General features: G+C 33.0%; 1 protein-coding gene across 31 annotated transcripts in view; it reads right to left on the bottom strand.

The window, feature by feature from the left end:
• Nucleotides 1-17,169, bottom strand: part of LOC145252512 (dedicator of cytokinesis protein 3-like) — a 468,467-nt gene that overhangs the window by 270,529 nt on the left and 180,769 nt on the right. For all 31 annotated transcript variants that reach the window (XM_080112022.1, XM_080112023.1, XM_080112026.1 and 28 more), the window contains exons 4-5: nt 13,058-13,113; nt 8,645-8,741 (exon numbers count right to left, since the gene is read on the bottom strand). In XM_080112022.1, coding sequence (XP_079968148.1) covers nt 8,645-8,741; nt 13,058-13,113 — 153 coding nt within the window. The remainder of the gene's footprint in view (nt 1-8,644; nt 8,742-13,057; nt 13,114-17,169) is intronic.

Below are 17,169 nucleotides of genomic sequence, written 5' to 3'. Positions count from 1 at the left end.
TCTTATGAAGATTTTGTCATTTTGTTTGGAGTATTTTTCATCAATGTCATGTTTGGATGTACATCATCATCTTTCACCCATTCTTAAAAAAAAGCACACACACACAAAAAAAAAACCCACAAATATATACTAACATCTTTGTCTTGTGAAGATTTTGTTATTTTGTTTGGAGCATTTTTCATCATGTATAACTTTTTAATGAAGTGAGCCAATTTGCAACATATTAGCTCAGACTCAGATGTAGACTCCACAGTCCTAGGCCTTTTACAAGAGAGCTTCGTTATCTTTGAAGTTATTTCACTTTAATCAGCTTCGAAATCGAAAGACTTGAAATAGTCAGACCATATCAGGAGATCCAATTTTTATAGGTTAGAAAAGAGGTTCATTTAAATGCCATTCTCAACAAAAGCGTCCCCTGTCATCAGTCAGTTTGATGAATGGGTTATCCTAGCATAACTATCTCAAGCCAAACAAATGAACTCAAGGATGAGGCTTTAATAGATGACAGCACTTTGTAAATATCTAATTACTCATAAAACATTTAAGATATGTTCATATCAATGTGAGCATTTAATGTTGGAAGTGTTATTTCAAATTTAAACGTGACCGACCAACAAAAATGCTATTTCAAATTTAAACAGGAGAACATTCATTAACCCTTATTCTCGAGTGGCCTTTCGGATCTTGATAAGTGGTGACTCTCAAGTAAAAAAGAAACGAAAATGCTATTTCGTATTTAAATGACAGACCAATGAAAATACTATTTAATATTTAAACATGACAGACCAATGAAAATACCATTCCATATTAAAATGTGACAGATCAACAAAAATGCTATTTCAAACCTAAACATGACGGACCAACGAAAATACACTTTAATATTTAAATGTGACAGACCAATGAAAATGCTATTTCATATTTAAATATGAGAGACCAATGAAAACACTTTTTCAAATTTAAACGTGATAGACCGATTGACTGACAGACTTTTGTCAAGATGTTTTGGAATTTTTTCAGATGAGGATTAATAATCTGTATTATTCAGATTATTCGAACTACTGTTCTCATTTGAGATGTTATTCTCACAACGTTTCAACCGATGTAACCTTTAACCTTCTTCAGGTGTATCATGTCAAACTCGGAAATCTGTATGTATTTTCGAATGGAACTAAGTGGGTAGCTTGCTCTCGTGTCGTCAGCCATGACCAGATAGAAATGTTATGTAATGTTTAATTGTGTTCTTAGTACTGGCCCCCACACTGAAGATTGAACCTTCAACCTCCAGAAGACTGTCGCTTAGTACTTATTACTTAGCACTATAAATTGTGAAAATAACATTCAAGATGAGAACTGTAGTCCAAAAATTGTGTCCATTCAATGTATGCGTTCAACAAGGAAAATTCTATTTCAGGCTGAAACATGACAGACTGAACGAGGGAACCTTTTTTAGAGATACCTGGACGCATCTACAAGCCATAACTAAGGAATTAAAAAGAATTAAATAAATAAATTTAAAAAAAAAAAAAAAAAGTCTGGTGATTACAGATATATGATATTAAAAATGTTGGAAACATTTAGAGCAAGATAACAGTTCCACAAATACATGCCCTAGAAACGATAAGATATGAAAAGGCAAAAGGTTGGATAAAATCGCTATAATCAGTGTCAGCACTTGGTGATCATGACCCCACACCCCGCCAAGAAAAAAATTTTTTTTTTATGAGACAACTGCCTCCCACCACCACCCTCTATATACACAAGAAGGCTGTTTTCTAAACAAAGTGATCTGTTTAAATTTAATCTCCAAAAATCAGTGGATTCAATGTAATGTTCTTTATTTATTCAACTTTTTTGATAATATGTCAAAGTAATGGTATGTTCGGACGTACATCATCGCCTTTCACCCATACTTAAAAGTCCGGATCACTAGGTGTATCAGAATTTTTGTAGGAATTTTTGACACCCCTAACACGAAACTGCGAATAAAATATAAAAATCTCGTAATTTCTGTTAAAAGTGGGTTGTTTATTTTCTTTATGGATTATACTTCCAAAATAAACTATTAAAGTTGTTTTAAAAGTAATAGAAATATTTTTTTTTTTTTTAAACAGTAATGAATTTTCCGAACTCAAAATTTTTCAATTTTTAAACTTTAAAAATCTATAAAAAATTTTCTATTGATTCTATTTTTACGATATTTTCAGGGTCAATGTGAAATTTTATGTTCTTTCCAATAAACCGAATATAATATTTTAGACAAACGTTTCTTTTTTAAATTCACGCCCCACCCCCATTTTCAAGTGTCTATTAAAAAGTAAATAATTAATTTACTCACCGAAAAGTAAATAATTAATTTACTCACAAATTTAAGAGAAAAGGTCAATAAATAATATATTCAAATTTAAAACAAAAAAAAAACGCAGTGTTTTTTAGAATTTTACCTGTAAAGTTTGAAGTTTAAAACCTTTTTTTTTAAACCACCTTATTTGTTTTTTCTTTTTTAATGAAACCTTGGTCCTTGCTCCTTTAATTCAAAAAGAAATTAGGGCTTAAATTACATTTTTCGAGGAGTTATAAGCTTGGAAAGACAGGGAGTCGAATAATTCACGCCTCCCATTTTGAAATGTCTATTAAAAAGTAAATAATTAATTTATGTACCAAAGCCTTATATATAACAAATTGAAGAGAAAAGGTCAATAAATAATATATTCAAATTTAAAACAAAAAAAAAGTACTGTTTTTTAGAAATTTACCTGTAAAGTCCGAAGTTTAAAACCTTTAAAAAAAAAAAAAAAAAAAAAAAAAAAAACATGTTTTTTTTTTGTTTTGTTTTTTTAGTGAAACCTTGGTCCTGGCTCCTTTAATTGAAAAAAAAATTAGGGCTTAAATTACATTTTTCGAGGAGTTATAAGCTTGGAAAGATGGGGTGGAATTATTCACTATTTTCATGAAATTTCTGACACACCTACCGGATCACCAAACCTGCAATCTTCAAAAAAGTAAATTTATAAAATTTACTTTGATATCCCTGCTGTGTCGAATGGGAAACTAACTAAAATATATTAAAGATTTTATTTTTCCAAGTTAAACATTGTGTAAATTTGAATTTCGGTTTAAGAAGCCAATACAAGACAGAATTGTTTTTGTTTTTTTTTAAATAAACATTCATTTAAAAAAAGTGGTGTTTCTACACTATTGGGACGAAATTTCGAAAATCGTAAAACTGAATTTCACATGAAAACAATCCTATCTACGTATTCCTCATATTTTTAAGATGATTATATCCAAAAATTACGAAAATCAATAGGGTAAAAAATTATTTATTAAAGAAAATAGAAAATAGAATTTGAAGAAAACGATCATATTTGCTTATGTAAGACACAGGAGAGTTCAAAAGGGAGGTAATTTTCCGTTTCGATTTAAACAAGATGGCCACAATTTTTTACCTGCTAACATGATTAAAGTTGTTGTTTTTTTTTAATAATTTAATAATATTCAGATAATTTTGACTGCATAATTTGGAAGCAGTAGAAACCATTGTTTCTTTTATCTGAAAACTTCATTTATCGACTACAAAATTTTGTTCCGAGTGTAGAAACACCAGAAATGTTGTATGTATAAATATAAATCTTTTTTCAACATTAGAAACAGTTTGTGTTTTTTTCTTTTTTCTTTTCCTCGCTAAAAAATTACAGGCGTTGATTTTTTTTTTTTTTTTTCAAAATGCCCCAATCAAGAAGCTCGCATAACTCGTATGCAATGGATATAGTCGAAACTAAGTTGATTTTAAAATTTTATAAATAAATGTTTATCTCCCCCTCCGAAAAAAAAAAAAAATTGCATTGTATTGGATCTACTAACTAAAATATACTTTTGGGCCAGGATCAAAGTGTAGTATTTGTTCTGTCCAACGACGGTACAATAATAAGTTTTCAGGTGCTATTGTTTTTAGTTCAAACTAGCAGGGCTACCCGGCATTACCTAGTGGCATTAAATAAACAAAAATGTTAAAAAGTGTCACATTTCTCCCCCCCCCACTACTATGAGATAATAAAACAACAAATTGATGAAGACCACTAGACCAACGAGTCAAACGAGCTGGAACAAAGGAAGCAGGGAATAGATCAGACAATTCTGAAGTTATAATAGTATTTATAGAAAAGACTGAGATTAGCAACATCACATCTGTGAGAGAGAGATTGCAGAGAAGAAGAAAGGATGCAGCAAATTAAATTACAGATACGTTGCTGCACCTTATTAAGAACGCTTAAATGAGTCAGAGATTCATGTCGAAATATGACAACAGCACTCAGGACATTATTTATATCAAATATGACTATTTTTTTATGAGCTAACACAAGAATAAAAATGATTATCACAAAGACAAGAGATGCCTATTAACCTTTGCCCTTTCAAGACTAAGGTTGTAACTAGGAGGCAAACAGTCAGTAGGAAAAAAGTTCAACATTTCTGTAATTCTTGGAAAGAAGCTACTGGAATAAGAAGCTGTATTACAATGAGGTACCAAAATGACAATATATTTACATCTTTTTTATAAAGGAAATTGGATTTTTGTAAGATTTTTAACAATGATATTTACAAGTTTACAAGTTTATCTTATCACCGATTATGATCAACTTTGTCTATATTTTATCAGTAATCGTTAACCTTTTTTACTACATGATTTAAAATTAAGTGCTGAAAGTTCAATTTGATTTTTTAGTGCTTATTTACACTGGTGATCTTTTAATTCAACACATTTCAGGTGAAAACATTATTACATACTCACATGTTATGGTGAAATTAGTACAAATTTCAAAACTCACGAAAAATGATCGAATAGACAAATAATTACAAATAGAATTTATCGAATTATCAAGTTTCATTGTATGTTTTAATGTGGAAGAGTTGTGCAACCAATTCAGTATGACAAACAAGGGAGATAACCCTTCACTTAAGGGTTTGTCATCTTCAAGCACAATATCTGAGGGCATAATTTTGGCTGATTTTTTATTCAATATATTTTTAGCACATCATCTACTGGATCATTTTCTGTAATTTTTGGAATTTATAATAATTTCGGCATGACACGTGAATACGTAATTATGTTTTCACCTGAAATGTGTTGGTTTAAAAGATCACCAATGTAAACAAATACTTTTTCTTTTTTTTTTTTTTTTTTAAAGAAAAACTTCAAAGCATTCTTTTAAATTTTGATTAACTTTAGAACAGCAAACGAAATTTTCATGGACAGTTTCTTTCCAAAATATTTTCATCCATGAAAGGCATTACCACAGCCTTCTTCGATGTTGAGAAAAATACGTCAGTCGTAAACTGTCCTCTTAAACAATCAAATTTTGTCCATTCCGTTCATTTCCAATCAACTCATAAAACTTATATACTTTTTAAAATATCGCAGCAGAAATTCGTCTGACTACAACAATTTTCCTTTTTATCTATTTGTGCCTAAAACCAAATGTAAATTCCATGAGCAAATTTTTTTCTTAAAACTACTCATCTGTGAAACACAATATCTTGGGACACCTTCCCAATATGGTCGTTTCCAAGTCTAAGATAAACAAGTTCCTATTAAATAAACAAACACTACCCAAGTTCCACCGTAAGTGATCATCAATGTTTTCTCACCAGATACTCATTTAACCCCTATCTTCAAGTGAATGTTACACCTTGATATGCGGTGACCCCTGCCCTCCCAGTAAAAAAAAAAAAAAGAAAGAAAAGCTCTTCTAATACTATTTTTTTCCTTTTCATACTATCGAGTATCAAGACTTGGAGGCCACTCAAGGATAAGAGTTAATATCAGATGATGATCGGTGATACTAAAAGTTGGGTAGAAATTGATCATTTAAGAAGAGGGTTCAACAAGAACTTATTTACATTGGACTTGAAAACGACCATGTTATAGTCAGATGGGAAGCAGCTTTGCAGTATTGTGTTTTACAGAAGAGAAGTTCTGGGAAAAAAAAAATCTTTGCTCATGAAATTTTGATTTAGTTTTAGATACAGAAGTCAGAAATGGAATTTTTCTTCTGAATTTCACATAATAAAATTTCCAAAATTAATGTTTTCAATTTTTATCGAAACTAGAAAAATACATTTTTCGTTTTCATTCACATGACTAAAAAGAAGAATGGTCTTCCATACTTAAGCGTAACTGACCAATGGACAACAAGATATTCTTATAAAAATGAGTGGATGAATCAAAAAATGATATACTACAATAATAGTGCTACTGAGTGTTGCCTGGAATTCTAATTTCCGGAAAGTTACATACTTTCCGGAAATTAGAATTCCAGATTTAGATTATAGAAAAAAATAAGACGAAACAGTTATATATACGATTATTTTATTATGATGGTGACAATGTGGACAGACTGCGGGATAAGTGACCACAACTAGCATGTGCTTGCTGCATGAAGGAGTGAACTGATTTTGAAACGACGGTCGTGTTCAAAACAGGCGCTTTTGACAATCTAAATGAGCTGAATAAAAGGAATGACATTTTTGATCAAAGACTGTTTACTTACACTTGTAGCGACTATTACCCTAGTTGGACTGAGCCCACTTCCCCCATGAGCAGAAACTGCATCTTGAACCATTGTGGTCTAGTTTCATCGATCTTGGACCAAGTCACAGAATATGGCTAGCCAATCCAGATTCCATTGTTGAAAACTAAATACTTGTGGGCCCAATAGTACTACCAGGTCGTTCTTATTATTAAGGTAGGAGAAAATAGATCTGTTCTGGACACTACTTTGTTTTTAACTTTAACGCGAAAAACGGACACACAGATCCTTGCATAGATGAACTGATTGATTTTAAAAAATATTTACAAAGAAAATTGCACTTTTATATTTTTAATTATGATACTGATTTTTCAAGTTTATATGATGTCGACATGATTAACTTTGTCTGGATTTGATTAGTACGCAGTAGGAACCCTATGCCAGTAGGTTATGATTACGTTATTAGCAGGAATTTTGGTAAGAGTCACATTAATAGATGTCAGGATAACCTAGTTGCAAAAAAAATTGTATCCAGAGACAGATGACGTGAGGAAGGGGCGGTCAACAGGTCAAACTCCCTTGACAAACCAGAGTCGAACGATCATGATATGACATGAGTCACTATTTTTGAGTGAGAGAAAACTAAGGGTTTCAGTTCAGTCTTTCCATTGGAAGCCAAATGAATGAACATGCAAATGACGTAGAAATGATCTAACCTGAATGTTACTGATGCCTCTGTCCGTCTGCATCTCTCAATCCTCAAGTTAGAAAACTAAATTTAGACAGACTAAGTAAATAATTAAATAGTCATATTCACTCTGAGTAAATTTTTTCTAATAAAACCTTAAAGAATTCAGCAAAGTCTCCTTGTGTTTTTTATGCACGAGTAGTTTATTCGTCGAGTTAAACATACGAGACAATGATGACCATGCATGAAACAACGATGGGAAGAAACACTTGTGGAAATGAGACCCCCCGCCCCGTATAGACACCTGTATATGTATGTATAAAAAGGGCTTATTTCGTTTGTTGATTGCTCATAGGTAAAAACAACGTTATCAGCAATTGTTAACTTTTTCATTGCATGATTTAAAATTGAGCGTTGAAAGTTCATTTTGATTTTTGTTACATATACAATTAAAAAAGTTTTCATTAAAACAGACAAAATTTTAAAAATTCTTTTAAATTTTAATGAATCTTTAAAATACGTCTGAGTTTCTTCTTCAAAGACATGTGAACTATGTACAAAATCTTCTATTTCTAAAAAGGAAATTAAAAAAATATCATAATCTTTTAGACTGATCTATTTACACAAAAATATAACGTTGAAAGTATTCCACGAATTTTGAGATAAGGTTTGAACTTGAAAACGACATTGTTGTAGTCAGCTGGGAAGCAGCTCTTTGCTATTGTGTCCTCAGGACAGGTAGTTCTTGGAAAGAAACTTTGTTCATCAAAGTTCCGTTTAGTTTTAGGCACACAGGAGAAAAGGAGAATTATTTATAGTGGTTAGAGATAGATGAGTATTTGCTGTAAATGTTCTATAGGAGTGAACTAAGGAATGTAATTCTTTCAAGCATCTTCCATAAAATAATAGACTAGAGAAAGATTAGCAGCATCTCATGTGAACGAAAAAAAAAAAAGAGAAGAGGGTATTCCCCACTAGATTTCGAAATCCAGGCAGGAAAGAGAGCTTTCCTTATTTTGTCCAGGTTTTTTCTGACAAAGAGGGAAGAATTCCTGTTTTCTGTGTAAGAATCTAATCCATCTAGCACTTATCGTTGGCAAGTTTTCGAAGTACTTTTTTTTTTTAGCTCCTTACATCAAGTGGCTTCATGCTTTGTCTGGAGCGATTTCGATTAAAACAAAAAAAAACAAAAAAGACAACAGTGCTCTATCTTAGAACCTATGTGACTCTTATACAAAATAGATAACATTATTTTTGTTCAGGAATCAAGGTATTGTTTTTTTTTCTAACAGGAATGCATAAAGCATTTAGTTGATTCCTCGAATGTTTGAAAAAACTCTCAGAGCCTAATGATTCCAGAGCAAAATTTCGAAGAATTTAAAGAAAAAAAAAAAAAAAGTTAAAAATTAGTCAATAGTTTTGTACTTACGATAAAAATATGTTTCCAGATAACGTTCCATTCCCTGAGTACATAGGAGACTTCACGGGCCGTCTGATCTTCTATGGGGGTAATCGATTCATATTGGCTTAAAAAATAAATAAATAAAAGGAAAAAAAAATCAAATATATATTCATTAGATAAAAAGAATAAAAAGAAAAAATGATTTTTTTTTTATAATTCACATCACTTCAAGATGTCAACCAATTATTCTTGCAACTTTCTGCCATATTTAAATAATGAACAACAAAATATGAAAAACTCATTTTGATCGTTATATTCACAACGTTCCAGCCGATGTAACCTCCAAGGTTCAGATGCATCTTTATAAACTTAAGAACCTGGATGGAATTTTAAAACTAATCCATTTTAGGGTAGATTGTTCTCATTCTATCAGTCATGATCAGATGGATGTGTTAATTTCTGTTACTTTTAATTATTACTAGCAGGGCTACCCAGCATTGCCCGGGGCAAGAGGGTAGCATATTTCTATTAAAACTTCTATCGCTCTACCTCTTTTTCTCCCTATCTTGGTTTTACTCTCTCCCTCTCCTCAAGAGGTCTAATAATCCCCAATACATTGATTTTCCAAATATTTTTTTATTTACGTTTATGTATATATATATATATATATACACACACACACACACACACACACACACACACACACACACACACACACACACACACAGGGTGGAAGAGAAAGTTGTGTACAAATCTCAAGAGCAATAGGAGCCTTCTATCATGTCTGAAAGTGACACAATGCTCAACAAGCGAGATCGGAGATGCACCACTGTACAACTCCTGCTCGCTACTGATCCAAGTTTTGACAACAAAACCATTGCCTCAAAATGCAAATCCAGAGTTCAACACTTGAGGGCACAGCTCAATGAAGTTTCCAGCTACGGTTCTGATCTTTGGTGTTGTTTCAAGTGAGGGAAATATCATGCCACCTCACATTTTCGAAGTCAGCTTGAAAGTCAACACCAAAGTGTATCTGGATGTGCTGAAGAGTGTGGTGATCCTCTGGTGCAATCAGGTGGCTGCTGGCAGATCTTGGGTGTGGCAGCAGGACTCAACATCGGCCCACAAGTCCAAAGAGACCTAGGCTTGGTTTCAGAAAGAGAGCTACGACTTTGTACCCTTCTCTCACTGCCCCCCTTCCTCTCCCGACTTGAACCCGCTGGAGGCATTGATTGAGGCTGAAGGCTGCTCAATTGTATGGATGTCAGTTCTACTAGTTTCCTGAATTGATTTTTTTTTCAATAAACGTTTTAAAATAAAAGTGTAGTGTTGTTTTCTTTAGGACAACACTTATCATTCCACCCTTTGTGTGCATATATATATATATATATATATATATATATATACACATACATACACACACACACTTTTGAGTTGTAAGTCATTTTAGTTTTAGAAAAGAAATGCTGTTCCAGACAAAATGGCGGTATCAATCCAGAAAAGCCTGGAATTGTAAAAGTTTGAAAACAAAGAATAGCATTTCCGGTAGGTAGTCAATCCGAAGAAGTCCCCAGACAAAGAGCAAAGTTCTTTCTCGTGTGAAGAACGAAAAGTATGTGCTCTTAATAGATTCAGTTTATTTATGGAGTTATTCCAGTTTCTGATTGGTTGCTAGCAGAGGACACTGCCATTTGATTGGTCAGTTCCTATCACTCCTATCTATAAATAGAACCTTCCAATTTTTCATGATCATACTCTTCTCTTGGGTGCTGGCTTGACATCCCCACCTTCCAACCTTGTGTTACATCTTGCTGAGGTGCAGAGCAAGTAAATATTTATCCCATTATTCTACCGAAAATATTGTACCATATACATGCACATAACAAAATTGATAAAAATACAAATAATCTTTAAGCAAACATATTTCTATGTATTTCTTCACTCTCCTATATATGTCCCCATTTATCTTCTTTTTTTTTTTATCTATATTATCAACATCTTTCCTACTGCTATATACATATACTTTATCTATCTCATTTCTAGCTTATGCCAGCTTTTTTGTAGGTATAGAAATCTGGCCTTTTCTCCTCTTCTGATGAGAAGCATTTGTCTTCGAGATGCAATGGAATAAAGAGTTCTGTTTTCTTTTTCCTTATTGATCTTATGATGTAATAACGTTTTATTTTACTTGAATCCTCATCTTTTATTTCACACACACACACATATATATATATATATATATATATATACTTATTTACTATAATACTTATTAAATACCGGTCGATAGATTTGAACCCGGCAACAGAAGCCATCTCTGGCTTCATTAGCAAGGACCTAATCCATTCGGCCACCGTTAACTGTGAGAAATACTGTTGAAATTTAAACATTTATTTTTTAAATGTTTTTTAACATCTGTCAGAGTGATCTAATCATTGTGTGTGTGTGTGTGTGTGTGTGTGTGTGTGTGTGTGTGTGTGTGTGTGTGTGTGTGTGTGTGTAAAAAATGAATACAGTTATGAAAGTTTATAACTTTTTTTAAATTTGTTTTCTGTTGGTAGGAATAGAACATATGAAAAAAAATTAAAATACTTCTTTTACAAGAACATAATTTTTGGCTGTACCTTCAGTCTTCCTCAGTATAATGAAGGCGATGTGCATGCACAGAGGAAGGAAGAGTATAGCCAATGAGAAGGTGCCATATCAACTGTGAATACATATAAGTACACACATGCACATCATACATATATCCAAAGTATAGAAAACGTTTTGAGGAGAGATGCTGTATATTCTTTGGATGCCAACGGTTAGTTGACTGAAACATACTAATGAATGTTAGCAATACTAAAATGTTAATAAGTAAAAATAAGTAAAAAGTATATCTTGCTCTACTTTGGTGTTGAGCACGCTTGTATAAACCTTGTTAAATTCATTGGTCATTTTACCTCTGAATTATATTAACCTGGAATAATATATATATATATATATATATATATATATATATATAATATAAAGCTGAATGTCTGTGTGTCTGGTCACGAATAGGCTCCTATATGGTTGACTATTTTAAAAAACTGATTACATATAATGATAGAAGATGTATCGAGACACAGGAATGGGGATGTTTGATCTGGCATAATGATGATTCATTAAAATTGTAGGGTCTGCGTTCGCACCTGGTGCACAAAGTATGGAAATAAAAAATTTAAAAATTTAAAAAAAAAAAACGTTTACAAGTGTTTTTGATATAGATGTACATAAGAATACTTTGATAAGTATGTTTTAACTTAAATAGGGATGGTATAATAAAATTGTGGGGTCTGCGTTCGCACCTCGCCTCCATAGAATGGAAATACGCACAAACTTTAATAAAGACTTTTCATATCTATCTGCGTAAGTATACTTTGATAATTATGTTTCAGTTTGAAGAAATATGGTATAATAAAATTATGGGGTGTTCGTTCGCACCTGGCCTCCATAGAATGGAAATATGTTACAAAGTTTAACAAGGTTTTTTAATATAGATCCACAGAATATTGTGATAAGTGTTTCAGTGTGAACAGGTATGGTATAATAAATTATAGGGTTTATCTATTTTATTTTTACTTTCATCATATTTTGCTTTGGTTTTGATACCCCCAAATTCGAAGCTATCTCTTTACAACTCTTCCTTTTCATAACCTATCATACTTTTATAAATCAGAGTACATTTTTTGTAGGCTGTTTTTGAACCCAGTCAACAACGGGTACTTTTGCTAATATGTGTGTGTGTGTGTGTGTGTGTGTGTGTGTGTGTGTGTGTGTGTGTGTGTGAAAAATATGCAAATTGTTGGGTCCAATCTATATATTTATAAAAGTGTGTGTGTGTGTGTGCACATACATTTCCCTACCAAATTACTCTGTCAATTTTCAGTCTGCAGAATTGAGATTTGACATATGGGGTATTGAGATTTGGGAAAATCTTTTTAATCCGTTTTTGGCCAGAAATTTGGCTGTCAAGGGGTCAAAGTTCAACAATTTAACCTTTAAAAACTCTACGAAACTCCTCCGCCATTTTGAGGTGTAAACACTTGAAATTTTAAATGTAGGTTCCTTGGACATGGATCAAACATTTTAACTTGATTTGAGCTCAAAACAAATGTCAAGGGTTCAAAAAATTTTTAAATTTGACCTCTCAGCCAATTTTTGGTCCAAACATTTGAAATTTTACATAAAGTGTATTCAGATATAGGGCAAGCTTTTTAATTGGTGTTTTTTTCGAAAATTGGACTATCCCCCACTCTAAAAAATGCTATTTATTTATTTATTTTTTTCCACATTTCTCTTTTCATATTATCCATAAAGGCCTTTTAAACATATTAGGCAAAAATAAAGTAGATCTTCATTTTTTTAGGGGTTAAACGATGCTGGGGCACCTTTGTAAAAATTGACCTAAATACTTACCCCTCATTATCCACTTGGCAGTTTTTAATGTGGATGAAAGCAACTGGGAAGATACCCTGTAAAATAAAAAAATAAATAAAAAATTAGAAAATATTTTAAACATTTTATTAATAAAGAAAACGTTACATAATTTCTTTGGATATGATCGTTTGGTAGTAATAGCACTATACAAAATGGTTTCAATGTCAAAAAAATTTTTTTTTTAATTAGCACGGTTTTTAGTATACAAGTGAAACTGCACATATTTATTATTTACAATAAAAAATGAAAAAACACTGGTTCAATATAAAGTTAAAAATAATTTAAAAGTAAGCATTATGGTATTACATTTCTAAATTTTTTAGATAAGAATTATTTGTTCTTATTTTGAATACTATTTTCACAAAGTTTCGCTTGATGTAACTTCCGACATTCTTCAGGTTTATCTTGTTGAACTTGGGAATCTTTCTGTCAAACTCACAATCTGCACAGAATTTCCAACAAAACCCTTTATTCATCAGGTAGCATACTCTCATTCTGTTAGCCATGACTGGGCAGAAGTCCTAAGTAATTCACAATTTTATTTTTGATTATAGCCTGTACTGATCCATGGCATAGTGTATAAAGTATTCTGTAAAATTCACTTTTAAAGTTACACTCGTCTGGAGGTTGAAGATTCAGTTCTCAGTGCAAGTGATTTAAAAATACAATTGAAAATTATTTAGGACGTCTACCAAGTTATAGCTGACTGAAAAAAAAGCGTGTTATCCTCATGGATTAAATAAAGTGTTCCATTTGAAATTCCATAGATTTCTGAGTTTGACAAAATAGACCTGAAGAAGCTCGGAGGTTATATTGACTGAACAGATGAGAACAGTAGTCCAAAGAATCCAAACAAACATATCTATTTCTTTTAAATAAAAAGACATTATTTTTATACATAAGTTTGTCAACTTTGGTTGTTTTTGACGCATTTAACATTTATTAGCTGGAGTCATGGTACACTAGACAAAACTAGGCTTTGTCTGTCTCATTTGTGACACTTCTTCTGCTATTTCAGATGAATCTGTGCACATGACAGAAATAGAGATAATTTTGTCTCTCTTCCTGTCGACCAATCAGGTAACATCAAGGCATCGCTAATAGCAACACATCTTGTGACAAGTATGGAAAAAGATGCACTTTAGACACTCTAGGATAACGTTTTCCAACGGGGCCGTACAGCCCACCAGCAGGGCGCATTACAAAACTTCAGGAGGGCGATGGCCAAATTTATCATATAGGTGGTCCCTGAGATCCTGGGTAAGGGAGAGGAGGCGGTGAAAAACTGAGAGCTTCTAGTAACAATCCATTCTCTTAGGGATTCACGCTTTATGTGGAAATTGATTGCACCACATTTATTTTTTATTAATTGGAAAACTTAATTCAAGAATCATACCCTGTAAAGTTGACAAAGCTTCTTAAGTGTTTTCTGAATCTAACTGATTTATGAATCACATTTTCAATGAGTTTTTCTTATTTATTGTGGTAATCTAAGACTTTTTTCTATCAAATATGGAATCAAATATTCCAAAACTTGTTGCTGCAACACAACAATCATTGACTGTTTTTTACAAAAGCATCCCCAATTATCAAGGCCCAGAGGCCACTCGAAGATAAGGGTTAATAAGTGTACAGTAGTCAATGGGAAAATATCATAATAATCGTTAGTAATGTAAATTTGGTAAATTGGATTACTTAAGTTGGACTTAAATACAACCATATTGTAGTCAGTTAGAAAGCAGGAAAACGGAATATACTTACACAGGCATGCCATACTAAGAAAAACGTTTTGTTCATGGAATCTACGTTTAGGTTTAGGCACAGATAAAGGCTGGGGGAAATTATTGATCATGGTTTCAGCTGGACGGGTGTTTTTCGTGAAAGTCAGGCCAGGGGGGAATCATAGATTGGAGTTCAGACGAGCACTTGCCATGAGAATAATGATAAAGCAGAAATAGGCTTGCATCATCTCTTCTGTGGGAAAGAGGAGGACATCTGCTACTAGGCTACAAAGTCTATTTTGAACTCTGTCAAGGCAGGATAAGCTGCTTCCAAGAGTTTAATTGACCTCTTGATTTATAGTTGTTACCCTTTCCATTCGATTGACAGAGTAGAATTTTGTTGAATAAACTTTTATGAATATTCAATCATTTATTTTCACTTTAGTTATGTACTACCACAAATGCTAACATTATTATGTAAGGATGCATGTAGGGAGGGGGGCAGTAGTAAGTATCCAAGTGTTCTGGGGGGGCCGTTTGTTGAACAAGGTTGGGAAACTCTGTTCTAGGAGTTTGACATTTGGCTTCATCCCCCTCCCCCCCCACACACACACATACACACACACTTTCTATTAGGTGACATGAAATGAGGAGGATGATCATCACCTCACCCCTTATGTCATAGCAGTAATGGCAACATGCTAGTGTTAAAGATCTAGTGAAAATCCAAGTCAACATCATAGACCAACATTCTTCTCTAGTCATCTCTGCCTTTGCAAGGAAGGACGTGTTAACTGTGGAATTGAAAATCTATACAGTAAAAAAAAAAACAGTGTTCCTTCTGCCTTGGTGGCTATCCTTGGTTGACCTTCCAGTAGTGCCGCAGCATCATCTACTGCAGCAGCCATACTCCTAACAACTCATGGAGTCATCATGAAATGCAAACAAAAATATATTTATTTACCCCCAAAATAATATTTTGACACGAAAGTTTGTTTCCTTTTATTTTTGTCATGTTCATAATGCCTTATTCATTTATTTATTTTTTTACTTGTCAGTGCTGAGCCATAATCCACTAAACAACTAAGCCTTAGCTATCTCATATGTACTATGGCACACGCCACAATCCATAAAAATAGCATTATAAAAGAGAGAAAACTTGAATTGGCTCATACCTAATTCATCATTAAAAACTCGTTACATCTATTGTTAAACGATATTTTTTTCCTATTTTAAGGAATATCAGTCCTTTTGAGTTATTTAATGCTGGATCCAGTGTTTTTTTTTTACTTGAGAGTCACCACTTATCAAGACCCAAAGGCCACTCGAGGATAAGAGTTAATGAATGCAAGGTGGTAGTGTAAAATCATTAATAGTGTAAATTGGGTAGAATTTGATTATTAATGGGGACGGCTCAACAAGAACTTGCTTATTTGGATTTGAGGGCTATTATGTTGTATTCAACCAGGAAACAGGCCAGTGGAGCAGTGTTCCACAGGCGGGCAGTTCTGGGGGAAAAAAGCTTTGTTCATGGAACATGCATTTAGATTTAGGTACAGATAGAGAGTGGGGAAATCGTATATAGTGGTTAGAGCTAGTTGAGTGTTTTTTGGGAAAGTTTGACAAGGGGTGGATCACAGATTGGAGTTCAGTCGAGCACTTGCTATGAAAATGTGGTGGAAATTCTAGAAATTCTTTATATCTTGACGTTGTTAATATCTCAAATTTGTTATTCATGACATAAATGCATGTATGAACAATCGGATGCAGCTTCATGTCGTTGAATAATACGAGGGAGGGGGGATGCATTACCCAATGACCAACGTGAAAGGAGAGGATGATGTCAAGAGTCAGATGACTTTCTCTTTCTGGTGAGTTCAGTTGTTTGAGTCGGACGTTTGTCAGTCAGCGGCTGATGTATAAGTCTCTTGGGTATTTAAAACCAACCATGGATCATGGATATTGATTTTTCTGAAGAAGTCAATACACTGTGTGAATTTATTTAGGTTGTCCTGTGGTTTATTTTCGGAAAGTTCTGTTTTCTCTGGCATGATTGACAAGAAACCTTTAAAACCATTAAAGATGTCAGACAGGTAAGCCAACAACCTGTAGTTTTCAACAGGAAATAAAAATCAAGTTCAGTTAATACATAGAAGCATGGCTCATATTCAACAGTCATATCCAAGGCATATATTTTTACTGATGTCACCACTTATCAAGCCTAAGAACCACTCAAGGCTAATGACTTAGGAGGACAGTTTGTGACAAATGTTTGACATTGTATTTGGAGATGACCAGGTTGCAGCCCTTAGGAAAGCAATCTTGTAGCAACATGTTCCACAGATTTTTTCCTGTATATACTAAAATGAA

This window comes from Euprymna scolopes, chromosome 29 (assembly GCF_053919585.1).
Source record: "Euprymna scolopes isolate OS-2025 chromosome 29, ASM5391958v1, whole genome shotgun sequence".
Classification (NCBI taxonomy): Eukaryota; Metazoa; Mollusca; class Cephalopoda; order Sepiida; family Sepiolidae; genus Euprymna; species Euprymna scolopes.
This window is presented reverse-complemented; position numbering and strand designations above follow the sequence as displayed.